Genomic DNA, 27,811 nt, shown 5'->3' with positions numbered 1-27,811 from the left:
CTGCATTAAAAGCATATTCTGGGATAAGAATATTTGAAAACAGATTTAACCAAGATTTCTCATACGATTTATTGGGAAGGACAGATTAGGAAAAAACTGAAATAAGATTCCCAAAATATTTTAAGAGTCAGAAATACTTGAAATACTCCAGGAATGTGCTCACAATTAGCAATAGTTTAATGAACAAGGTAAGAAATATTTGACTAGGACCTTGAATCTATAAACCAGATTCTGCTACAGGGTTATTTTGTAGGATGCAGGGCTGTGCACTATACCCAAGGACCCCAAGCCCCAGCTGCTGCTGGATCACAGTGGGGATCCTCATCAGGGTAAAATACGGGCACTGAACGCTTATGATAAAATTGAAGCCGTGAGAGCAGTTTTTCCACCACGTGAGGATATTTTTCAGACAAATCATTTTTCTCTTCAGGATCATGAACAATATCAAATAACCATAGTCTCTTTGTTGGTGGATCAGATGATTCAATCTCTGACTTATTAAACAAAGATGGTGGAGGGAACCAGTGACTGCAGCCTGCAGAAACAGAAACAGACAAAGGGTCAGTTCTCAGATATGGAGCAGCAGTGTGGAGATGCAGAATTGTTACTGACAAACTCCAGCGAGTCCAGCACCAGAGTCTCTCTAGTCCAGAGCTATCTGTATGTAAGGTCTTCTCTATACAAAAAGCAGCAACAGTGGTATTCAAACTTCCATGTCCCTTAATTTTGTATCAAGTAATTTAATGGACTTTCTTCTTGGATTCGATGATCCTTATGGATCCCTTTCAACTTGAGACATTCTGTAATTCTATAATAGTTTTTCCACTCCTGTGAAGGTCATTTGTATACAAAATATTTGCAAAATGAAAGAATATGTTGTTTTGCTTGTATTTTAGAAGTGCCCCTTCTAGATTTTTGCACATGATTAAAAAATATGAGAACTTAGCGGAATAACTGAAAGAAATGAAAATACATTAAACAGAATTAAACTGTGTTTGGGGCAGGTGGGAGATATGACACACTGCACAAAAAGGAGTTACTTTGTTACCTGGATATCCTGTTAGTAACTTCCATTTTCCTCGTCGGATTGCTGCATGCATGGATATATTGAAAAGTGTGTCATCCCATGGAGAAGAATTGCTCTGTGGTAAAGATATCCTGTTGTCAATGCCAAGACCTTAATGAAACAGTAAACTAAGTTAGGTACAGAGTGTATTCATGAAGCAATTTTTTAGAATGCTGTTGTATAACTGAGCAGTATAATCCATTTATTTCTGTGTATGGGATAAAGAATTTATTTTATAATGGAGCAGCAGTGTGGAGATGCAGAATTGTTACTGACAAACTCCAGCGAGTCCAGCACCAGAGTCTCTCTAGTCCAGAGCTATCTGTATGTAAGGTCTTCTCTATACAAAAAGCAGCAACAGTGGTATTCAAACTTCCATGTCCCTTAATTTTGTATCAAGTAATTTAATGGACTTTCTTCTTGGATTCGATGATCCTTATGGATCCCTTTCAACTTGAGACATTCTGTAATTCTATAATAGTTTTTCCACTCCTGTGAAGGTCATTTGTATACAAAATATTTGCAAAATGAAAGAATATGTTGTTTTGCTTGTATTTTAGAAGTGCCCCTTCTAGATTTTTGCACATGATTAAAAAATATGAGAACTTAGCGGAATAACTGAAAGAAATGAAAATACATTAAACAGAATTAAACTGTGTTTGGGGCAGGTGGGAGATATGACACACTGCACAAAAAGGAGTTACTTTGTTACCTGGATATCCTGTTAGTAACTTCCATTTTCCTCGTCGGATTGCTGCATGCATGGATATATTGAAAAGTGTGTCATCCCATGGAGAAGAATTGCTCTGTGGTAAAGATATCCTGTTGTCAATGCCAAGACCTTAATGAAACAGTAAACTAAGTTAGGTACAGAGTGTATTCATGAAGCAATTTTTTAGAATGCTGTTGTATAACTGAGCAGTATAATCCATTTATTTCTGTGTATGGGATAAAGAATTTATTTTATATATATATATACACATATATATATATACATATGCAAAAGACTTGTGCTATCATTCACTGGATGTGTTTAACTCAGAACTTGAACTGCACCCCAAAAAGTTATTAGTACAAAATGTCACTCTTGAATCTAAATAACTGGGCTAATTTAATTTACAGATACTACATGGATATCTCATATAACTATACTAAGAATGCTCCTGACTGGAATTACTAAATGTGCTCATACAAGTGCCTATATCTTTTGCCTTTTAGGATTAGGATTGAACAACATCCTGAGTCAATACTCTTGTTAATTCTCTTCTATCACTCTGGGGACAAAGTCCCATCTCCTGACTTGTATCTGCACACAATCTTTGCAGACTGACCTGGCTACATTCACAGAGATCAGTATCTGGAGAGCAAGGTATGGGCATGACAAAGTATGAAGCATGTCTTCATCATGGTTTTGGTAGAGTCACATATGATGTGGCCCCATATTCAGATACTGCAGAAAACTCTCAAGTATCAACTATGTTCAACTCCCTCTCAAAAGAAATCCTGAAGCTCCTTATAGTGGGGAGCTCAGAAAAAAATTAACATGTATACAGAAGGGATGATCATGAGACCAGGTCTTTTCTGATACCAGGAGAGTCAGACATAGACTTAAGGAGCACCCAACCCATCTTTCGTATCAGCTTTCATGAAGAAGATAGGCATTTAACACATCAAATCTAAGAATTTTATATTTACTAAATCAGTAGATGCCTGTCTAGCAAGACTACCAGAAGGCAACTCTATAATCTGACTAGAAACAAGACATCAGGAGGCGGAGAGAAACCAATGTTGATTTTCTAACATCTTTCAAAATATGACTTGTAATCAGTTTAGGGAATTTGAAGGACTCAGCTGACAGATTTTTGCCACTGAAATGAAAAAGAGAGTCCATGAGATGTACAATGATTATGTGAGGTCAAATTTTAGAAGCAGAACTGGAGGTTTCTAAAAAGAGTAAGTTCTGTACACCACCATGGGGCAAATATACAACTGACAGAAGAGAACAACAGAAGGTTGGGAAAGGAAAAGCTGGGACAAATTTTTTTATTCTTTATGAAGGTATTGTATTACTGAGCTTTAATCTTTGAATAGGTTTTTCTTTAATTATCAATTTCTGCGCATAACCAAGATCCCCGTTTGCATCAGTCTTGTATAAAGTTCCCCGAAAATAAGGCCATACAAGGGGACTAATTGTTTAAAGTATGCATACACAGACTGGGGAGGGCTCAGCTCATCTTAGATGATGAAGCACTGAAGCAGATGGCAAAAAATCCCAAACTCTTATACAAACAAGGAAAACTTCATAAGTACCCCCAGAAGAATTTATTTGGAAAGATAAATCCCAGCACAGTCATGGGATGTCTGTAGCAGATACAACACAGTTTGAAGATTAATATTGCTTACTTTTCAACATAATTATGTAGTTTATAACTCTGTCATACTGTTTGCTACTGCAGATAGTAATTTTTGTCATCTACTTTTTTAAAGAGTACATTCAGGAGATTAAAAGACATTCAGCAGATAAAAAAAAAAACACCATGTTTTTTAAACATTACTTATCAAAATTACAATTTTGATGCTTGGTCTAAAGGAAAAATTACATGAGTCTGCATTTCTGGTTTTAAGGTTTAGCATGGAGAACATGTTTCTCGTTGCTGAGCTACAGTATATGAAGCCATTGTATTATGCAAGATAAATTATTTAAAACACTTCAAACAAACAGTATAAAAGACTGTAATTTTGGATATACTTCACAAAATATCCTTAGAACACCATGCATGAAACTTAAAAATATTCAAGAAGATAAGTTCTTTAAACCCTTTTTTTGGTCCAGGTAACAAAACCAAACTCCTAAACTAAGAAATGCATTTACCAAAGCTTCTAGTTGAAGTTATTTGGTGGGTTATTATCTTTCAGCAAAAATTCTGGAAGAGAAAAAGATAATGACCTCATGTTGAGCTATTATAAAGGGAGCTCTGACAGTCATATTAACTCACCCACTGCAAGCCTTGTGCCAAAGAAATCTAGTATCCATTATTCAGATAAATGTATCACTTCATAGGCAGTACAGGTCAACTTTTATCAGACATATCTGCCATGAAAAATAGACTGATGCTTGTTTGAATGCTCTATTTATTTATATTTATAGGACTGCCAGGTTTTTACATTATATAAGCACCAGATACAAAACTAAAATAAAAATACTGATTGATATGAGTTCTTTTTCTTCCCATTATAAGAGCTTCACCTTAAGTTCAGATATTCCTTCCCTCACATTTACCTGACTTTGCCTTCGGTCCAGCAGTTAAGTTTCTGCCTCTGTTCTTATTCTTCAGCTTTTGCTAGTGCAGGTGAAATGCAGAATGCCCGGACAGTTTTTTCCCTCGCCATATGAGTTTTACAGGGATCCCATTTCCAATTTGGCAGATTAAAGAAGTCATATTCTTTTTATTTCCTTTGACCGATAAAATGTTAATTCTTATAGCATCTAAGCAGTTTTTCTGTGCAACGGGTCTACATTTTGAGAGGTTTCTTTCTTCTTTTTTTTCCCAGTATGGTTGACCAGGCAGTCAGAACAGCCCTACAGACTAAATCAGCAGTCAGAGGACAGATGCCTTTTACTGATACATGTATTCACATGCCTGCATACTCTCCTTGTAGGCCTGTATTTAAAAAATGTGATGCTTTGCTTGTGCAAATAGGCTACAGATTTTATTTTTCTGCCATTTGATCAACAGCATACCAATGGCTAATGATATAGTAAAGTTTTCTCTTTACCTTAAAAAAAAATAAAAAATAAAAAATCCCACAGCCTTTGCCACTGATTTTCTTATTTTCAAAAAAAAAGCTATTTTCCTGAAGCCCAGCTTCAGATCCTCACCAGATGCTGTATTTCTTATTAAGTGTCTCTTGGGAAAGGATACAACTTCTGTTAGTTAAGAAAGCAGCGAAATTTCATTCAGGTATTCACTTTCAAATATTTAATGCTACAACAAATTAATCTAAGTATTTTAGTGTTTTCTTTGGAGTTCACAAAAAAAAGTATTCAAATAGCTCATATATATCGACAGAAAAAACAAGTCCTTCAGAAAACGTTGCCCTTGGTAAATGACTTTGGAGTTTATATCATATTTCAAGACCATCCTTAGTCTTAAGAGCCTGAAAAATTGTTCCAGGATGAGTTTTTAAAATGAATGGTGGCCAATTCCCACTACCCACAAAAGTAGCTTATTATCTAAATACTTTAAAAGTCTGGCTGCTTGCTCCTTATTAAAACTTCAGCTTAGTTCTTTTATTTCCATTATCACATACTGCTTGTGTAAACAGAGCCTAAATAATACTCAATAGCTAATTTCTTTGTTCAAGATACCTGATTTTTCAGAAGACCTATGTAATAACTCTGAAAAATCTATGTGAGATGCACAAAGAGCACCAGTCAAAAATGTTAGCTGTATTTGCAAAAATAATTGCCATTTTGATAATTTGAGTATTCTATAGCATGCTCTTCAGGCAGGACTTGGAAAAATTTACTGCAGGGAATTTATATAAGTAACATCCTGAATGATGACCAGAAGTGTATGCAGGGTGAGTGACAAAAAGGGTTCACTAAAAAATGCAAGAAAAATCCATCAAGGAGTCTTATATCCAAAACATTAAGATCAGGGGCTCCATTAGCTGCAGGCTGTGGGGGGCATGGATGAGAAGTATATTTGTATGCTTGCCCTCATGTACTCTTTCATACACAACTGCTACTCTCAGAAACAGAATAATGAGGAAGATAGATTTTTGGCCTAATCACACACAAGACATGTTACCAAATTACTTTCAGTTGAAGACTTTAAAATGTTTTGTTTACAAAATGAAGTACTATGTTGAAGCAGATTTATGCATCCTCTTTTATTGTATTAATCTCTGTATGTACTAAACTGAGAGGGTCAAAACTTCCACAAAAGTTCAGGATGGAATCATAGAATATCTCAAGGTGCAAATTAGCCATCAGGATCACTGAGTCCAACTCTCTGCTTCTCACAGGACTGCCTGAAACGAAACCACATGACTAAGAGCATCAAGCAGATGCTCCTTCAACTCTGACAGGCTTGGGGCCTTGACCATGACCAACCAACCACTCTCTCAATGAAGAACCTTTTCCTTACACTAATCTGAACTTCCCCTGTCACAGCTTCATTCCATTTCCTCATGCACTATCACTGGTCACCAAAGAGAGGAGATCAGCACTTCCCCCTCTGTGGCCTTCCTTGGGGAAGTTGTAGGTTGCCATGGGGTCACCCTCAGCCTTCTCTTCTTCAAGCTGAACACACCAAGTGACCTCAGGCACCCTTTCTTCAGTCTTGCTCTTGAGGAATCTTACCATCTTGATCACCCTCCTCTATAAGTATGTATGATTCAGGCTTAACTAGGGCTGAGAGGAGACCTTATTAATGCCTATAAAGTATCTGAAGGGTGGGTGCAAGGAGGATGGAGCCAGACTCCATTCAGTAGTTGCCAGTGACAGGATGAGGGGCAATGGGCATAAGTTGGAACACAGGAAGTTCCATTTAAATATGGGGAAAAACTTCTTTATGGTTAAGGTGCCAAAGCACTGGAACAGACTGCCCAGGGAGGTTATGGAGTCGCCATCTCCGGAGATATTCAAGACCCCCCTGGATGCAGTCTTGAGTAATGTGCTCTAGGGGATCCTCCTTTAGCAGGGAAGTTGGACTAGATGATCCCTAGAGGTCTCTTCCAACTCTGACAATTCCATAATTCAGAGTAGTTTTACAAATACATGAACACCATGAGTAATTTCTAGCATACTCTGTATTTTACTTTCAGTGCTATTCTTAAAAGGAGGGCTAGCATAAAGAAATGTGAATATTAATTTGCATTAGCAATGGCTTCCAACACACAGATCTGTCTGTATCAATGCAGACAAGTCAGTTATTTGCTTAAGCCATGTTTTTCATTTATACCAGAATGTAAATCAAGAGTAAAGTAATTGAAATAATGGACTCACACCAGATTTGCACTGCTGTGACTGAGATGAGAATCTGATACCTACATTATTCCTGCTTTACTAATACAATTTTAATTTTTTAAAAATGCTATAAAAGAATTATTACAAGATGTCAGATTTTGGCATAATGAAGAAGTTATTAGGTATATTCAATCCAGCAGTGTGTCCCAAGAAGTAAATAATAACTGATGATTCAAAGTAAAACAGAAAAAATAAAACAAAACTGTTTACTTTGCCCAGGAATCTGTTCTTTCTCTTCACTTTCTAAGTGTAGGTTTTTACTTAGCCCTGGTTTTTAACTCCCAGCCTTTCAAAAAATCTCTTCTAACCTCATTCAGTATCCCATGTCTACTTCTGATTTAATACATTTAGATTAGGTGGGTAGCTCTTCCAGAGAAAAAAACTGTATTCTGTGTATTTTTACATGCACTCCCAATAGTCTTCTGCTTAACTCATTAGTTCACCTATCCAACTGGGCAATGATCTATGGATTTGGAAAATAGGAATAATAATTTCTTCACATTCTTCTCTGGTGACCAATGTATGCTTGAGAATCAATCTTTTTTTTTTTTTTTCCTGCCTTATATAATCCTAGTTACCTATCAGAAACTTACCTAAATTAAAATGCAATAATGTAGCTGATCACCATGAAAAAGCCAAAGAAGTCTAAAAACCGATTTATTTTCTGTGTAACTCAAAACCTTGTAAATTCTTCTGCTACTGCTGTACAGCAAAGTAACTTTGTAACCCTTCAATGCCTACAGTGCTACATGATAATTAAAAAAAACAACTCAGTTTTACTACATTTTACAGCTTTGGATGTCTTACCAGAAGCTCTCTACTCCTCTTTCTCTATGGGGACTATATATTCAACTTGTTTAGTTTTCTTAGTCTTACAATGTTCCTGGCAGGTTTAATTTATACTCTCTGCAGTATTTAATATCAAATCAAGAGAAAATTTTAAAATAAACAAAGACAACATTTGTAATGCATGGAAAATAAAACCAACAAACCAAACAACAAAGACAACAACAAAAAGGCACGGCAACACATTACTTAGTAGGTAGGCTAGAAAATTAGGATTTGTCAGTATTTTTCTATTTCCTATTACTTGTTTCAATCTTTTGCTTTCTACTTTGCAAAGAAAGTATTTCAACTACCAAATAACTACATTTAAAAAAAAAAAAATAAAATTAAGGATAGCCAACACCTGTATTGTGCAAATTTGCAAGGTTAAAACAAAACAAAAAAAAAGGTACAACAGATCTTTTCTTTTTAAAGAATGGTTAATTCTTCAGATCAGTCTAGAAGAAAAATTTTTGGAAACATTTTATTAAATGTAACAAATTTCTTCAGAATATATTCATTTAACCTTCACTATCTGATTTTTAATCATAAGAAGAAAGAAGATAAACTCCAAATTTTCAACTGAGATTTAAAAAAAGGAATATATAGGAGAAATACCTATTCTATAGCAATATAGATATTATATTTGCACAGATATTATAAGCATAGATCAGCTACTCTTTTCATTCCTCTAGCTCTCATCCTTCTTTCTTTCACTGACAGCAGCTCAAGGAATCAGTAGAAATCTAAAATGTAGAGATATAAATAGTACATCTAAAAATAAAATATTCTGCCTTCAGTCTATGATTAAGATGATGAAAATGATCCATGTTGAGAAGAAATTTTCTTGGTTGGTAAGAAATCAAAGAGCACACAGTTCTCTCTAACGTGCCATTTAGTGAGGTCCTGACCACAAAATATAAAAGGTCTGAGACAATATTGCTTGAAGCATGCATACAATGTGGTCTACAATACTAGTGTGCAGGGAGGCAATGTTGGGTACTAGAGAGCAGTTTTTGAGAAAGACAAAAGCATATTATTATTTATTTGGGAGACAGAACCCTGCCCAAAGAGCTGGACCGAGTGTCAGATTAATTATGCCTCTACAATTTTCCAATCTCCTTTACAGTAACAAAAACACTCCCTTAAAAGCAGCTATATATAATCAGTGCCCTTCATAGACAACAAAAGTGTATCAAGCATCTACCTCCGTTTCTTCATCTGCAAAACAAGGACCTTAGAAGTTATGTACCTTTTGCAGTATATTTCCAAAGGAAAAAGTGAAAACTATCCGCATTTCCTATATTTAAACTCTTCCTTATTATATAATGTAGCAAATTCAATTGTATCACAGCCATCACAAAAAACTCCAAGCTTAACTGCAACCTGCTTGATGGAAAAGACAGGAAAGCATGCATTAAGAACAGCCACAAGACCCAGGGTGAATTAAGACTTTAGATGGCTCACACTCCAGTGTAAATTAAAAACACATCTGAAATAAATAATAAACAGGTGCCACTACTTTGAACATGCCCAGTAAATCTAAGAGCTTGCAGCCAAAGCAGGAGTAACACCAACACTTCCTTTAACACATATTACACTATCTGGACAGCTTTACAGTTTGATACCTTGCAGTTTACATTGTATACATCACAAAAGGATTCTCTAGATATTCTCTTACTAAGTAAAAATTTTCTCTCTAGTTCTCAGTACTTCTATTTCAGTTTAGACGTTGTCTGGCCATGTCTAGTTACTACAACATTTAAAGAAGTCAAAGCAGGATTCAAACAGAACAAAAGTTTAGATCTCATAGCACTTGGCCATCTAGGTTAAAACTAAGCAACCAGAGGACAAGAGGAAAGACCCTCAAATGGATAGAAAACAATCTAATAAAATGGGGGAGCCAGGGGAAATTTTTATTTCACACTGGAAAGGCCACCATTGGATTCCTAAATGAATTTGTGCTGGGACCCATACAGGGCCTGGAACAGGTTCCAAATTACCTAGAAATGGAATTGAACAGTGAGATTATAACATACTGATATACTGGATGAGATATAAATTCTTTACCCAGGAAATTCAGTGTCCGCTTTTGTTAGTAAAACTCATGTTTCATCTGGACTAGGCTACTTTCTCTGAACAAATATAATCTTGGCTACATCCTCAAATTCAATTACATGCAGGCTTTTTTTCAAACACCAAAGATGTTTAATGGAAAACCTCGATGTTATTCTATAGCTTTGTAAAATCTTTTAGTAGCATCTCAGCTTGTTGTTGTCAGAACAGCTACAACACCTGAGCTGCTGGTCCCCTGCCATCCTTAACCTCCTGTGAGAAAAGATTTCATTTTGTCAGTAGGCAGCACATAAACCACAATTGTCTCTAAAGCAATTGCAATAAAGTCCTGCTTATTTGGATAGACTCTCAGGAGGATCAGTGGGAGCGCTCATATTACCAGACATATCCCTGCTAACAAAGGGTGGAGAGACACATACAGAGCTGTAGGTGTGACAAGAGGAACCTGTCACAGGATTCTGTCAGTTATGCCCTCAGAGCAAGGAACAGCCATAACAAGGTTGCATCACATAGCCATAAGGCAAGAAACTGCCAAACTGCAGAAACCAGTGCTTCCACTAAGGCAGCTTTAGGGAATTAAGTGGTGCTATTCACATGTCCAAGAAAAGATACTACATTCAAATGAATTCTATCTTGTGCACACAGACTGCCAACCCACTGAAGACTGTCACTCAATGAAGACAGGCCTTCAAAAAGTGGTGTTACCTGGCAATGACAAGTCACAAGGGGATAAATCAGATGTTCAAAGTTTTACACCAACACTTCCTTTAACACATATTACACTATCTGGACAGCTTTACAGTTTGATACCTTGCAGTTTACATTGTATACATCACAAAAGGATTCTCTAGATATTCTCTTACTAAGTAAAAATTTTCTCTCTAGTTCTCAGTACTTCTATTTCAGTTTAGACGTTGTCTGGCCATGTCTAGTTACTACAACATTTAAAGAAGTCAAAGCAGGATTCAAACAGAACAAAAGTTTAGATCTCATAGCACTTGGCCATCTAGGTTAAAACTAAGCAACCAGAGGACAAGAGGAAAGACCCTCAAATGGATAGAAAACAATCTAATAAAATGGGGGAGCCAGGGGAAATTTTTATTTCACACTGGAAAGGCCACCATTGGATTCCTAAATGAATTTGTGCTGGGACCCATACAGGGCCTGGAACAGGTTCCAAATTACCTAGAAATGGAATTGAACAGTGAGATTATAACATACTGATATACTGGATGAGATATAAATTCTTTACCCAGGAAATTCAGTGTCCGCTTTTGTTAGTAAAACTCATGTTTCATCTGGACTAGGCTACTTTCTCTGAACAAATATAATCTTGGCTACATCCTCAAATTCAATTACATGCAGGCTTTTTTTCAAACACCAAAGATGTTTAATGGAAAACCTCGATGTTATTCTATAGCTTTGTAAAATCTTTTAGTAGCATCTCAGCTTGTTGTTGTCAGAACAGCTACAACACCTGAGCTGCTGGTCCCCTGCCATCCTTAACCTCCTGTGAGAAAAGATTTCATTTTGTCAGTAGGCAGCACATAAACCACAATTGTCTCTAAAGCAATTGCAATAAAGTCCTGCTTATTTGGATAGACTCTCAGGAGGATCAGTGGGAGCGCTCATATTACCAGACATATCCCTGCTAACAAAGGGTGGAGAGACACATACAGAGCTGTAGGTGTGACAAGAGGAACCTGTCACAGGATTCTGTCAGTTATGCCCTCAGAGCAAGGAACAGCCATAACAAGGTTGCATCACATAGCCATAAGGCAAGAAACTGCCAAACTGCAGAAACCAGTGCTTCCACTAAGGCAGCTTTAGGGAATTAAGTGGTGCTATTCACATGTCCAAGAAAAGATACTACATTCAAATGAATTCTATCTTGTGCACACAGACTGCCAACCCACTGAAGACTGTCACTCAATGAAGACAGGCCTTCAAAAAGTGGTGTTACCTGGCAATGACAAGTCACAAGGGGATAAATCAGATGTTCAAAGTTTTTGTTTGTTTGGTTGGTTTGGTTTGGTTTTTTGTGGTTTTTTTTTGTGTTGGTTTGTTGTTTGTTTGGATTTTTTCCTTCTGCTGAGATTACTCTCTAAAACAGTACAAAGTGATTAAAAAAGACTTTCTTTACTTTGTAAAAAATGTTTTTATTAGGTATGTCATGGAGTAAAATTCTGCTTAATAGTTAACCAAGTACTGTGAAAAAAACTCGCAGGCTACTTTCACTATAACTTAAAAGCAACAAACAATAACCAGTATTATTTTGATAGTAAGGCAATGCATATGCCTCCCTTCCTCTTGTGATCTGATTAGTAGTCTATAAAAACCACAGAGGAGATCCCCAGACAGAAGTCTGGGACTGGTGAACCAAAACCCACTTATATGTGAAACACAAACAAAAAGAGAGTATTTTCTAGTATTTTCACTATCATCATTAAAATCAACATACCACTTTAATAATCCAAGAAATCCCTTACTGTATTCACCAGCTTCTATTTTTTTGTTAGAAAAATAGTAATGGTATCATTCTCCCACTGCTTCCATTAAAACAAAGCAAAAATTTTGCCCATCACAGTTTCTGTTCTAATGTAAATAATTTGACTCTATTATCAGAATTTAGAACATCTACTTACATGATGCCCATTAAATAGAAAAAAATAAAACCATTCAACCAGTTGAAAAATCACAAGTGTTTATTTTTCTATTAATAGACACTGCAGATGCCTTTGAATAACCTTTGGTTTTGTGCTACAACAGCTGAAATGACAGGTTAAAAATCACAGACTTTCTTAAATATTATGGAACTCCACATAAAAATTATCCAGGCAAAAGCAGGCACCACACATATAAAGAGAAAACCTTCATGATTGGCAGGCTTGCTCTCCCTTATTAATGCTCAACTGTGGAACAGCAGGAGGTCTATTAGGGCTTGAAATAACCTATACTGAAAGTAATGGGAACCTTTCCATTAATTCCAGTGGGCTCTGGTTCAGATTGGTTAAGCATCAGCAGTAACAATGAAGAAATTTACTCTCTAAAAGACTCCTCTTATTGAAAAAAAATGAAGCTAAATTCCCCTTTATCCATACAGTTCAATAGACACAGTGTGTTTTCCACAAAATCTTTATCTGAACTGCTTCCCCATTATAATATTCAAAATATTCACAATAATAATTTCTGGCAACAAAACATACATTTAAACTCACCCCTACCCTCAAATTATCCCCAAATTAAAATTATTCTGAAATCTGAGCAAAACAAATCTCCAATAAATTCTTAACCAATTCTCAGAAGAAAACTTTAAGAAAACAATCAAACAAACAAATAAATAATCCATCACAGCACACAACCCTGTGAATATAATAAAAAACTGAGGCTTATGGATGAGCAGAGAAAACTGAATTCCTGAGTAATTTTCCCTGCTTCAAAATCCATGCCACTAAGCTCAGAATTTGAGACCTACAAATTGTTTACTTAAACATATTGCTTGATCTTCCTTGCAGCACTGAAACAGCAGAATAAAGACAGAATTCAGGTAACAGGCACCCAAACACTTGATTCTTTACAGGACATTGCAGCCAGAAAGGGAAACATAAAGCTGAGAAATGAACCAGAACTTTACTGTAGTAAAACTCAGGAAGCCACCCTATAACTTTTCTTTGTGGTGAGTGCTGCTTCCCACAACCACATCTTCTGAACTTGCCTCTGACGGCATTTTTCCAACAGTCCAATAGTTTCCTCCCTAAAGGAGGAAATTCTCAGGTCACACTGAAAGCCCTAGCCAACTGCATGCTATATAAATTAGTGTTGTCCAATAAAGCAATTAGAAACAGATGCCAATTCAATGCTGAACTTCTTTAAATTACAGTAAACTGGAAAGAAACTAAAGGCTCAGGCCAATTCAGTGTTTAAGTTCCATAACTTTTAATAAAAAGAAAACTAAAGTGGAACTAAGGGTTAAGTTCCCATGAGGATGCACCTGACCAAGCGACAGGTTTTCTCCTCCTTCCAAAAAATCTAGCCCAATGCTAGGGATATGTTTCTGAGATCTGGAGACATGAACTCTTGCCCTGAGTTACCCTGATTGTCTTTTGAACTGTTACCTTCCATCTTTCAGGAGAGATTTCTCCCCAACAGACTGTATGAAACTTCAGGGTGTAGGTTTTATCAGCATTTTCCATCATATAATACGTAGCAAATATTTTTAATGAGAACAGGGAAAAAAAACCTTTAACTTGGTAGTGGTATATCCAGATAGACTTGGGTGATTTGAATTTCCACTCATATCAAATTTGTACATACAATTTTGAATTTACATAAGAAAGTAAGCAAGTTTAGTGAAATTTGAAATATACCATTTGAAACAGATTATAAGCTGTTTACTACCTTCTAAATTTTAATTCAATGTTCTGTGTAATTTTCTAGATTTTTTCCCTCCTACCCATATCAGGGAAAAAGATACTGATCATGGTTCAAGTTTTTAACATATACACTAGACCTCAGTGGTTATAGTGTTGAGAGCAGTGAAAGTACTGTGTTTTTCATTTCCATAGATGAATATTAAATCAAGTCTCTTCCAAACTCTCTGAAAATTGTGATGGCCTCTAATATGAAAATAGAATTTATACAGCTCCTAATTTTTATTTTTTTTTTAAAGAGAGAAAATTTTTCACTATGTTACACATAGATGTATGTTATAAACTTCATAGATGGTGCTGTACTGGACATTTCTATTTAGTGTTATATACATTGGATACTCCATGACAAAAATTACTTTTTGCTAGACTTGATTCTGTGAAGCAGCCTGTTGCTTAGTTTTCATCAAAAAATATACAAGACAAAGTAAACTCAGGAAGAGTTTTCAGAAATGTTCCCTAATGCTCTGGCAAAGTTCATATTGTATTTTGGAATTAATGAAACCACTGTTCCTCCAGCAACTGATTCAGCTCTGGGATCCAGCACACACAAGTCATCTGAGGTGTAATCAGCCCTGACTAAAAGCACTGATGTCACCAGGACTGGTTCAATCCTCTTAAGGTCTGTATTTGTAACTGCTGAACATCAGCAAATCTCAATGAATTGTCAAAACAAAATTAGAAATATCTTCCACAAAATGCAGGAATTTTTTTAAGCTTCCTGATTATAATGGATAATGTTATAAATGTCCAGCCTATCCTTTCTTGGGATATAACACCTGAAGCAACTTCATTGTATGTTCTCTAAATTAACTTCTACTTCCATGACTGGAATTTTGGAAAGAAGTTGAGAAATTAAAAGAGACGGAGAAACAGGCAGGAAAAAAATTACGTGCACAGTAAACCCAAAATGTAAAGCTTACTACATGTATCAGAAAATACATATATTTTAAAGTCTTGATGTATTAGATATGTAGCTGGTTTACATCCATCTATATTTAGTCTTTCAAAGAGAAAATTTACAGGGAAATATAGGAAAACAGTACTCTTCTACTATGAGAAAAGTTAAATATCAAAATTTCAGTGTCTTACTTTGCTAGATGAAGAACACTCTGAGATCAACCAAATTATTTAGACTGATTTAAGGAGAGTATGTGTATAGAATATCTTGTTTGTGAGCAGACTGTTTTTGCATAGACATTGCTTGTTGTACATTAGCAAACCTTAAATCAGTAGGTTATTTAGTGTTTCTTAGATTTTTGCCCTCTTAAGAAGCATCAAAACCAAAAAATATGAGACATGAAACCTAAAAATTATAAGGTAATTTTGAATAGCACTGTCTAATTAAAGTAGCATTTTCCTTCTTCACAACAACAAACAAATACCATCAATATGAGAGCAGATTAATTTCTTCATGGTTATTTCTAGCCTACTGCAGTGCTATAGACAGCTGTTGTTACTGATGGTCTCTATTACAGAAGACAGACAATTCTTCTCCCTACCAGAGAGAAAATGTTGCATATTCTTTGAAAAATCTCAAAGTCAGTTGATGCACCTTCTTCCATCTACACTTTTACCTCCTCACACTGCTAGTGAGTTCATTTATGCTTTTCCTCTGAGTCTTCTAAAGCTCGTGGTTTTTCCTTCATGCTTCTAATGAATAAATAAATAAAATACTCCGCAGTGTTTCTATGAGATAGCTCAATAGTCAATACCCCTTTGCAAATAAAGATTTTCACATTTCAGTTACATCTGTATAACCTTTGCCTTTGCTCATTCTCACTCATAAGGTCTATTTTTGAAGTTGGACACGTGTTTGTAGATGTGATGCCTTCATTAATGTGGTAGTTCATAAAAATGTGCCAGAAGGAAGGACAAGCTTGCTACAGAAACTCTGAAATGCAGATGGCTCTGTGAGGTAACAAGGCCTTTGCATATATATACTTTTAACTGATGTCTCTTTTTGAACTGTGATGTATAGAGCAATTATTTCCCCTCAACAAGGAAACTCTGGAAATGTCAAGGGCTCTTCTATACTGTGACAATGAATTACTGAAGAAATAAGGAGCTTTGCTGCTTCACTGAGGAAAGACATTTTGTGACCTTTTCCTGCTTTATGGAAATAATGAGTTTTCTATAAAACTCTGAGTCTTTCTGCTACTTTATTAAAATAAAAACATTTGAGGAATAGCCATGACCTTAACCTTGGAAGAATGAACAGAATACTGATCTTGAAGAAAGATATGTGCCCTGAGACTCTATAACTTCCTACTGTCATGTTGACAAGGCACAGGGCTGTGCCGTAGACAAACACACCCAGCAAATCTCACCTATCTTAATCCACTTAATTGAATGCTGTGAACATATAGATCCACTATTATCCTTTCCAATTTCAGTATTCCCAGTCATGTTTGATTCCAAATGAAAGATTTATACTAGATCATCATGCTCAGTCTCTTGCCTTTCAAAATGCATGTTATTATTAATTTCAACAATAGTAAGCATATAAAAATATTATTGTTCTTGTTTCAAAGTATTCATCTTGATTTTTACAAGAGAATTAAACTTTATAAAAATACATACCACACTAAAATTTGAGTAAAATTCAAGATTACTCATGGCAGCAAAAAATTCCTCTGAATGTGAAGAGGGTGAAGCATTTATTCAGATTATTACATTCTTACATGATAAATGAATTAAAAAATTAAACTTATTAATACAGCCTACATCACAAAATTAGAGATAGTAAAAGGAAATTGTTGACTTTCACTTTTGATGGAAAAATAACAGATGACAATTAAAAATCTTATATTTATTTTTTTTTCAGAAAATAGATTTGGACTGAATGGAACAGTATTTATGAAATACTGAAGAAATCAAAGGTCATGTCGAGATGACCTTTGACTTGAAACACTCAAAAATTACTTGCATCACAGAAAGGTAACAGTATTCAAGGTAAAGAGAACTGAGCAGTGTATAACCTGACTGTAACATCCTGTGCACAAATAAAACTTTGCAGGTTTCCAACTCAGAGGTAAGTCTTTGAAAAATGTAACCTAGCATTTATGTCAAGAACTGCATAAAAATATAAAATGTTAGTGTTACGTTCTAATAGGCACAGGATATAATGAAGCATAAAAAAGAAGCAAGACCGAGGATTTTGGAATTCCAGTCATGATATTGACATTACACACTTTATTAAGTGACTTCACATTTCTAAATGCTAAAAGAGATTATCTACATCCCAAAGGAAACATGGGGTTTAGTATTTATGAGGCTCACCAAAAGTGAGTACTCAGTACTAAGTGCTACAGTGATGGATTGTTCACACTGAGATGCAGGTGGGCTAAGAGACAACGTGTAACCACAGGCCAAACTTCTGACCACAAGAGCTACACCCCAGAAACTTCATCTAGCCAACTGCCAAAAGAAAACCACCACTTATCTCTAATGTGAAGAGCAGCAGAGCCAGCTTGAATGGTGGCCTCCCATTCGGGAGTGGAGCTGAGCTCTGGCCAGAACTGCCAGACAAGCACAAAAGCCTGTGAGATGTGGTTGAGGGCCACATGCAGCTCCAGGGTCACATGCTGGCAACTCCTGCCTTACAAGCTTGCAGGCAGCCACTGCAATCTCCAATTTTTTTGTAATGAGAAGACAACCGAGTCCAGATGGTCAGCATGCCTATGTGTAGTTTTGCAGAGAAATGGAACTTCAGAGAAGCAAAGAACTTGTCTTTTCTGCCATTCTTGGCCATTCTCCATTCCAGCTGTCACCATGTAAGCTCAGTCAGCTAACCATACCGGTCATTTTTCTGCATATTTTGACTCCAAGAGTGGATTCCAGGTCTTAGATTGGCACAGAGTACATTTGTTCCATTCAAAGGCCACACAACATACCTCCATCCATGCACACCTAAATCTCCGTTCTGCTGCTACTGAATAACTCCATTATCAGGGATTGGCTTTTCACTTTTGTTTGTTTGTTTGTATGTAATTCTAAACCAGCTAAATAATCATTAATAAAACTGGGGAAGAAATAATGTCTGGCCTGTAAACTCTAAAGTGCATCTATTCCTTAAATAAGATGAGTATATGTATGGATAAAATATTAAACACTACAACCATTATAATGCATTTCTAATGCCCATGAGTGAGATACCAGTCCCAAAAGCGAACTGTTTTCTCTATTGTAATATTTCATGTGATCATTCTGCATATGGCAGATCTAGCCCCTTAGAAGAAGTAATTTATTTTGGCAATTAATAATGCTATATATGAGCTAATGCTTTCTTTCAAATGTCAAGGAGAGTAATTTAAAGTTTGATTAATTTTGCTCGAGGCAAACAAAATTGTAAAAAAAATCACAGAATGTTTTTATATGTTCTCTCTCTTGAATGTCTGTCCCTATGAATAGATATCTTCAAAATAAATTAACTACAATTAGTAGCCTACAATTTTATTATGGCTTTGAAGCTTTAGTTTATGGTTAAGTCTGGAATTTTAAATGAAGGTAAAAGCTTTTTCAGCTGAAAACAACCCCACCCAACAACATATTTATTTTGACTACATCCTTCTAATTTATAGATATTCAGATTCTTTTTGATGCTGCACATGTAGTCTGCAAAAATTTCACTATATAGTGAAATTCATTGTATCCATTAAAAAATTCAGCAAGTCAGATTAAAAAATAAAACAGTGTGTACTGACAGATTCTGATTAACAACTCTGAATTAAAGGGTACATTTCCTTTCACCATGTCATTTAGTCCTGATTCTCAAAATAAAATTGCCTTCTGTGGCATATAAAGTTTCAATACTCCTTCAAGACAGACCATCTAGCAATGACTGTGTGGTCAGAAGTATATTTGGTTTAGCAGTTAGGGGAATTTAGACTTAAATCCAGTTGGTTTTTAATTCAGCTGAATCACCAAAACTTGATGAAATGCCATAAGGCTGTCTAAAAGAAAGCAGATCTTTCACAATGGAAGAACTGACGTCACCTGCACAGCTGCCAAACCATCAACAACTTGGCTTTTTCTTGTCTTTAAAGACAAAGTCACTAAAATGGAGCAAACCAATTTTGTTTCTTTTTCCTTCCAACACATGTACATTTTGATTTATTCAACTTTTAAATTACTTTATGCATTTTATTTGTGCTTTCTTAACCTATACATTAGAGAAAATTATACTCTGTTTCAACATAATTTTAGCTTTCTGTTTTTAATTTTCCTATTTTACTACCAAAGTCTTAAAACAAACAGAAAATGTGAATGCTTCAGATCCAAAGCTGAAACACAGTAAGCCTTCTGTACCAATGTCCTGCTTTTACGCAATTGCAAACTCTCTAATAAATTACAAACCTACACTGAGATCCAGCAACTTAGTATATTAATCACTTTTGAAAATAATCAACAGGGTCATGAAGCAAGAAACAGAAATACAAAAGCAATGGCTTTTAGCAGGAAGGGAGAGAACCTCTGAGGAGCCTGGGTTCAGCTCCATCTGCAGAGCTCACCAGGCTGGTTTAGTGCAGTGAGGTCCCACCAGAAGGAGTGGTCCCACACTCCTTCCCCATGGGGCTCTGGCTCCAGGAGCAGCCAGACAGCCTAGGAGGGTTGGCTTTCCCTCTGCCTCCCCAATTCCAACCACCCAGCCCTCCTCACCCCCACCTTATGCTGCCTCTGGCATCCATTCGCCTCTTCAGTGAGGGTATTCAATCTGCCTAACAGAGGAAACCCAGGCTAGCAAGCTGGATTGGCCTATTAAGGTGTCTGAGGAGCACCAGAAAAGATGCAAATAAGTATCAGGAGTATGTGGCTGGGAATGGGGAGGGAAGGAATTGAAGCACATGCCCAGCAGAAATCTGCTGGATCACTTCATCATGTATTATGAAACAGAAACCTCAGGGTTTAATTTAAGAGCCAACAGAATTAGTCTCACTTGTCCCCCAGAATTTTTTTCTAGTCCAACCCTTTGTGCCAAAATGAGTGCCCAGCCATCCAACATATACCTGGAGGAAAAGAGTTATTAAAATCTGAACCAATATCTTGACCTGGCTCATAGCCTGGCTCTGTGCCTGGTTTCAGTGACCCAAGAGAGAGGGGAGCAGTCGTGAGGCGCTGTGGGAGGCAGGGTTGACCCTCACTGGCTTAAACTCCAAGAAACTACTGCTTCTGGCTAAGGTTCCTTGGTACCCTGAGCTGCTCTCATCTGCTGGGTCTAGTGGCCATTCCCTCATCTGCCTCCAACCACACATTACTCCCCTCTCCCAGTCATACAGCTACAAAGAAGTCGATTCAGCTGGCTGATACAGTAGAAACCTTTCCTCTTCATTTCCCTGTCACCCAGAGTAGTCAGAAGGCTCATCTGGCCAAAGACTCATCTTGTCACCATGTGATTTCCAGATCCAACACATGGGAAGGAGGAAAGGATTCAAGAAAAGGAGAGGATGGCCTGGCCATCTTGGCAATAGCTCACCACCAGACTGGGTTCACCACAAAGATTGCAACCCACCTCCTTTCTCATCCTGTTTTTTGGAGATCATCCTACACTGCCTGTCTCCTCCCAGTTTAATTGCTGTAGGTCTGCATTGCAAGCTAGATCAGTTCATTGACAGAAAAGATTGCTTTTAACCCCAAATGGTCAGCTGGGCTGCCACAGTTAGGAGGGAGCCTGCAGGCAAAGTCTGCAGTCAGGAGATTCTTAGCATTGAAGATGACAAAACCAGAATCACAGTCTTAAACACTGCAATATGCTTCAGACTACTCAAAAGGTTTATATTTGAATGAAGAAAGTCTGCCCCCTGAGAGAGAAGACAATTACTTGAGAGAGTCAGTGAAGTAAGAGCTATCAGCTTTTTGTAAAATGCAACTAAAGACAAACTAGTTTACAGTGTCTTCCCTGTTATGCTCTTTAGTATTAACAATAGAAATACAGTACTTTGATACAAGACTACTTCAGGGCTATAGTATTTACCACCGGACATATGCTTCTGAAAAAAGGTAAGTAGATGCTGATCAGTAGATCAATCAGATCTGCTGGAATAACCCTGCCCAGAGGTTAGAAACCAGTACTCAGTCTGAGAACTTGAGGAGCTGTATGATGTTACCACATAAATGATAAACACATCGGTCCAGGTTAGTTCCAACAGACCACAGCAGCTAAGATGCAGTTAGCTCTGTAATCAAGATAGCCCCCCTAACATAATATTCTGTTGAATATTTGGCTGTAACAGTTGAGTTCACAATAAATCAATTAATGTAAGTCTTTTGCAAAAATTCCTTCTTTAAGGAGTCCTTATTTTGGTGTAAAAAATCTGAACAGAACAAAGCTCCATTTCCAATTTCAGTTAAAAAAAAAAAAATTAATTACATGAGATGTCTTATCATTCATGCTACTAAAAACACATAGTATCAGTTTATTCAAACAGAGATTAAGATAAATGCACCCCCTAAATAAAAATGGAGCACCTCTGCTATGAAGACAGGCTGAAAAAGTTGGAGCTATTGAGAATGGAGAAAAAAAGGGTCTGGGTAAACATTATAGCACCTTCCAGTACCTGAAGGGGCTACAGGAAAGCTGGGGAGGGGCTTTTTATCAGAGAGGGCAGTGATGGGACAAGGGTTAATGGTTTTAAACTGAGAGAGGGGAGATTTAGGTTAGATATTAGGAAGAAATTCTTCACCATGAGGGTAGTAAGGCACTGGAACAGGTTGCCTAGGGAGGCTGTGGAAGCCCCCTCCCTGAAGGTGTTTATGGCCAGGTTGGATGAGGTTTTGTGCAGCCTGGTCTGGTGTGGGGTGTCCCTGCTCATAGCAGGGGGGTTGGAACCTAATGATCTTTAGGGTCCTTTCCAACCTTGACTTCTGTGATTCTATGAAAAATACTATGCTGAAAGAATGTATGAGTTACATGCAAAAGCACTCGAGTTCAGGAGCACTGAACTTGCACTGGGTATAAGTACAATAATGACTTAATGCTCTATGTGTGCACATCTGCAACAGTACAGTGTTTTCCTTAATAATCATTACGATCAGAACTCATCTGATTATCCACAATATCCTGGAAGGTTTTGGGTTATGCTTAACAGTATCTTTAGATATAATTCTCTCTTTGCTCTTCCACAGTACTCTGCAAACCCAAAGATTTGGATAATCTACATCTTCCAGTCATTATTCTATGTTCCAATCCAATTTCTAAAAAAAAAAAGTATTAGTATAATATGAATATTTCATCTGACACAAGATGATTTGGTAATGTGATTTTTAAGTGGACTGGGACTAGTGCAAATGGGCAGAAAGAAGGCCAAAGACCACACAGGTGGTGAGAAAGAACCCAGAAAAACATACATATATTTTAGCATTGTAGGCAAAAAAGAACTCTGATCTCAAAAGAGTTAGGACAAGGAAACAATAAACAGTCAAGGAAAGAGCAGGATTCCAGAGTGACACAGAGTTCATCCCATTGGTGATAGAAAGAATGCATGGACAGTTTATTTTCAGATGCTTTTTAAAAAAAAACCACACCAAAACAAACAAAAAAACAAACAAACAAACAAACAAAAACCACAGAGAGACATAATTAATGAAAATCATGAAAGTAGTTATATATTCCAAGCTTTGTGTCTCCCTAACCTATCCATAACAGAGACACCAACATAGTTTATCTGGATTTTAATTCTAAACCTACTACTCAGTTTGCACAAATGGAAAACAAACATTAAGTAGAAATCAGCTGAGTTACATATATATACAGTTATTCCTAATAACACAGATTGCTAAATAGAAAATGTACTCCTCATATGACAAAGCATAACTTCACTAGCTGGACCAAACACGGAATCATTGATCATACAATGTGTCATGTGCAAAGCAAAAAGACATTCCAACTTCCAGTTGACTTATAAGAAATAGAGAATATTACTACTACAGATGAAGTTCAAAGAAAATTGAATTTCTTGTCCTCAATAGTGGACTATAAATGAACACGCTCTGTTGCATTAGAAACAGTATGTTAATTAAAAGGACAGTGATCTGAAAAAGCACAGTTTAATATATGTTTTCTCATGCATAACATGAGACATCTTGTCATGATACATCTTGTCAAACCTATCAGAAATACAATAACTTATTCTCAAATCCTTTAAGAATGATATCATAAAAACAAAAGTAGGAAAAACTTGGGGTATAATAATTTGGAGGTCACTTCTACCTGCTCCTGACCAAAAGTGTTATTAAGGGAAAAAAAAAAAAAATAGGTGGCACAAAGTACCTTGCCAAAAGTGTAGTTTGCTGAGAAGAGACAGTGAAGCCCTGTATGGTTCACAAGGAATGTGGGTGAAGTTATGTTTTTGTTTTTAATTACTCAGGTTTTGAAGGGTACATAAAACCACTGTCTATTTATAGGCAGGCATACTCATTCCTCTTTTTGTGATGCTTAGAAGTCACATATCAGTCGGCACAGAAATTCCACTTCCTACAGCTTCCGGCCACCTGCCTCCCTGCCCACATCTCATGCAATATCACAAGAAGTAAGGAAATGCTGTATGTAGCAAACCGTGAAGTACCACCAGAGTATGGCATCATGGAAGTAATCTGGGGAAGTATTTCCTGAGCTAAGGCTCCTGAAAACCTCCTCTGCTCCTTTCCCTTCTATTTACTCTAGGAATTTGTCTACTCAAACACCTTCGCTGAGCTCAATCATGGCAGTTTCCACAAGGAAAATATGGTGTCTGAAGCATGCATGAGATAACCACATCAAGCATAACATTGGACAGGAATGCTACAACTCACTGAGCATCCTTTGAAGGGAAATTGGAGTAGCTACACCTTAATTCCATCAGTATGCAGGAATTATTTGCAGGCTGTGCTGTCCTAGATAGGCACAACGTAGCTCCTTCTGAGAAAAGCATCACAGAACCAGATGTGCACTGCAGAAGGCCACCTTCCATCCAGTTACTACAGCACAACATGTATCTGCTTGCAGGGAACAGATCACTGTCCACACCGCATTACTTCTCCTCTGCCTGGATTTATTTCTTTATTTAATGAAATACATAAATGCTCTAAAACTCTAAAAACATTGGAAAGGACCTGTTCCAATGTTCTGTATAAAATAAAAAACCTCTGCTAGAAATTTTTGTAGTCCTTAGGAAACTAACAATGTTGAATCATAAAACAGACAGTGCTTAAAGCGCTATAGAATTGGCAAACTTAAACTCCAGTTCATGTGATTGTGGCATTGAAGATCCAATCTATGCGATTATTGAACAAAAGCAATCACAAGGCTTGGAACTTCTCAGCTTCTCACAAACTCAAGTTTTTCATTTGCAAGGTCATATTATATAGCTGTATCAAGATGTGTTTGGGCCAGCAGTTCACTGGGTGTTTCCTGCCCACACAGAGCACTGAAGATAGGGTTTGGTAGGGTTTTTTTGGCAGTGTGCCTCCCTGTGCACGTCAGGCACATGGCTGCTCCTCAACATTTCCATGTCCCAGCGTACTTTATTCATTACTCAGCAGTGCTTCAGAGCTCTCTGAAATAGGAAGCTTGCATTGGTCATGATTCAGTAAGTACTTACAGCAGGAGATGATGTTTCTATATTTTAATGCTATTTACTTAAAAGCAGAAGGCATCCTACTGTATTTTTATTATTTTTTTTTCACCTAGAAGGAAATACTTCACTTAAGGAAAAGAAGGCATGTTCAGAAGATAAACTGTATATTTAACAAGTCTTGAACAATCAGTAGCATACTCACATGGGAAATCATCCACAAACATGGGGTCTATGTTATGCAGCAGTTCCACTCGAGGGGAAGGTCTTCCTTCACTAGGGAAGATTTCAAAAGGAAATGTTAATTTCCTTCTACAGCTCATTAGGATTCTGCATGCTTTATTTTAAGGCTTTTTGTCATCCTAATACAGAATGAGTTCATAACCATAAGCTACTTGCTACATACTTCAATATGAACATGCTTTTTCAGGCTAGTAGCAGCAGCTTTTGTCTCTGTCAGTCTTCCCTGACTTCACTGGTGCTTACTGGGATTATTCATAGGTTTACAAGGTACAGACCTGGCCCTGCCAAAGTAGGGTTTTACAATAATCAACTTTAAAAATTAAATTTTGCAGAATAAGCTGGCATAGCACTTGCTATGCTCTCTGCATATCTGAACAAGGACTGAAGGCATTTTGACTCAGGGCAGTGCCTCAAAAAACACTACAGGCATTGGCTACCCTTCAAGAAACCTACCTTCAATTTGTAACTGAGGTCAAAAGGATTATTTTGATATTCTGAAACTTTTTGTGGGGGAAAAAATACACCAAACCCCTTTTTTTCTAGCCATTGGCTACATAGAGGTGGTGTGAAATGAGCCTCTGAAATGATCCATAAATTTTCTGAGTTAAGTACATCCAAGTCCTAAAAAAACTGAGTAAAAAAAATTTACTCCTTATAAAGAGCAACATGATTAGGAATGCATAATTAGAAAAAACCTTGGCTACATCATGATATAATATTTTATTATTTGACAGTGACCCTAAACACCTCTGTTTAGAAACTTCTGAATTACTTAAATTGTTTTATTTTTGCTAAGAAGCTTCAAGACTCAAAAAGTCAACAGGGCTCCCAAATCACTTGGCATTAAGAATAAAAATAATTTTAAAAACCCCACCAAAAACCAACCAACCAACCAAAAACCCAAAAACCAACAGGTAACATAAAACTTAGTGGAAAACTCAAAAATTACTGTTATTTTAATAATCTATAATTAAACAATATTTACCTGTAATTTAAACTTTCAATAACAACTAATTAAAACTAATATTGTTCCATTCTGTTTGTAAAACCATTTCTGAATGCTACACATTTTGAGTAAGTACAAAATTAACAAAAAGGATTGGATGAAACATTAAATGTGTTTAGATAATACAGTACAAAGGAAGTACAATATTTAACCCACAGTGTTAGTAATTCCCTGTATAAAAACTGCCACAAAAATGTTTTTCCCATAATGTTAGTGAAAGGTTAACTCCCCCAACCCTTCCTGGCCTCACAGCCTAATATTTACAGTAGTTACACTCTTAACTAAGGAATGTCTGATTGTATTTAATGAAATAGACTCTTACTGTCTAGGTGCTTCATTTACAACTGTGGTCAAATGTGCCTTTCACAATCTGATCATAGGTAACATTAACATGAACCAGTTATCACAAGTTAAATTAGGATGCAGATTTTTAGCATGTGAATGACTCTGTAGTAACTGCTCAGGAGGATATTCTTCTTTTGCAGCTGTATCTACATTTTTCAGTATTATTTTAAGAGAAAGCAAACACCAGAGTTATGCTAAGTAATCTAGTATCTCCCACCAGGGTCCAATACAGAAGAAAGAAGTAACTTACTCCTATGTACTTCTCTTGTTTATGCATCTATTATTTGTACAGTAACACAGTAGGTAGGAAGTCAGAAATTAGGATATGTATGCTGTTCAAGCAGACTAGTATTACCATCATATCAGTAATTTATGGCTTCTAATCTGGAGGGTGCATACCGTACTCTAAACATGCTATCAACATAATTGCTCAGCTGGTAGAATAAAAAATACAAATACTGCACCTGCATTAATTTAAGTTTTCAATGCTGCAGCTGTCATTTTTATTGATTTTTTTTTCTTGGATAGAACATTGGTATTAGTAACTTGGAAATGTGATTCACATATAATAATGAGATTTACTTTGAGATGCTTATGGCATTACTGCATTAAGCTCTGTAGCACTATTAACCACTACTGAATTGCTTGTTTAGTTTGGATGTCACTCCAGTAACTGCTGCACACAACATGGAAATCTCAAACCAGCACGTATTATTCACAGAACAATAGCCGGAGAAAAGAAGACAGCATTGTATGTTGAAGAAAGCTGCTGGCTGACAGAACAGGACATCAGGAAGGCAGAAACAATGTCCCAAGGAAAGCAAGTAGAGAATTACACTTGTAGCAGAGTTCTATTTCCCTGTGCCTAAACTCTGTTCTCCTTCACATTTATGGAGCTCCATGCTGACCTTAATCCCCTCAAAAACCATGGTCTCAACAACAGATTCACCTTGGCAGATGTTCTGCCAAGAATATTTTGCATCAGGAATATACTTGCCAGCTGAGCTAGGATAAGAAAGCAATATGATTCTCTAGGGAATCCTCCCTTTGTATTTTAGCAGCTTCCAGTGTAACCATATCTTACAATGGTCTAACTTTAGAATCTTTATTTTTAGACTCCAATATTCTAATATGTTGCTCCTCTCTGTAAAAATAGAGAACTTGTAATTTTGTCCACTTATTACTCTACCATGTCTAATTGACTATTTAATTAAGCAGTTAAAATGTATTATTTTCTAA

The 27,811-nt window shown here is 36.6% G+C and overlaps 1 protein-coding gene across 1 annotated transcript in view; it reads right to left on the bottom strand.

The window, feature by feature from the left end:
- Window positions 1–269: 269 nt before the first annotated feature.
- The window catches only part of ARSB (arylsulfatase B), a 64,443-nt gene continuing 36,901 nt past the window's right edge, over window positions 270–27,811 (bottom strand). The window contains exons 6-8 of the mRNA XM_010005425.1: window positions 25,184–25,254; window positions 1,779–1,907; window positions 270–535 (exon numbers count right to left, since the gene is read on the bottom strand). Of these exons, the coding sequence (XP_010003727.1) occupies window positions 270–535; window positions 1,779–1,907; window positions 25,184–25,254 (466 nt within the window). The remainder of the gene's footprint in view (window positions 536–1,778; window positions 1,908–25,183; window positions 25,255–27,811) is intronic.

This window comes from Chaetura pelagica, unplaced genomic scaffold (assembly GCF_000747805.2).
Source record: "Chaetura pelagica isolate M959 unplaced genomic scaffold, ChaPel_1.0 scaffold37, whole genome shotgun sequence".
NCBI classification, from domain to species: domain Eukaryota; kingdom Metazoa; phylum Chordata; class Aves; order Apodiformes; family Apodidae; genus Chaetura; species Chaetura pelagica.
The sequence above is the reverse complement of the archived record's forward strand: the minus strand, read 5'-3'. Positions and strand labels throughout refer to the sequence as shown.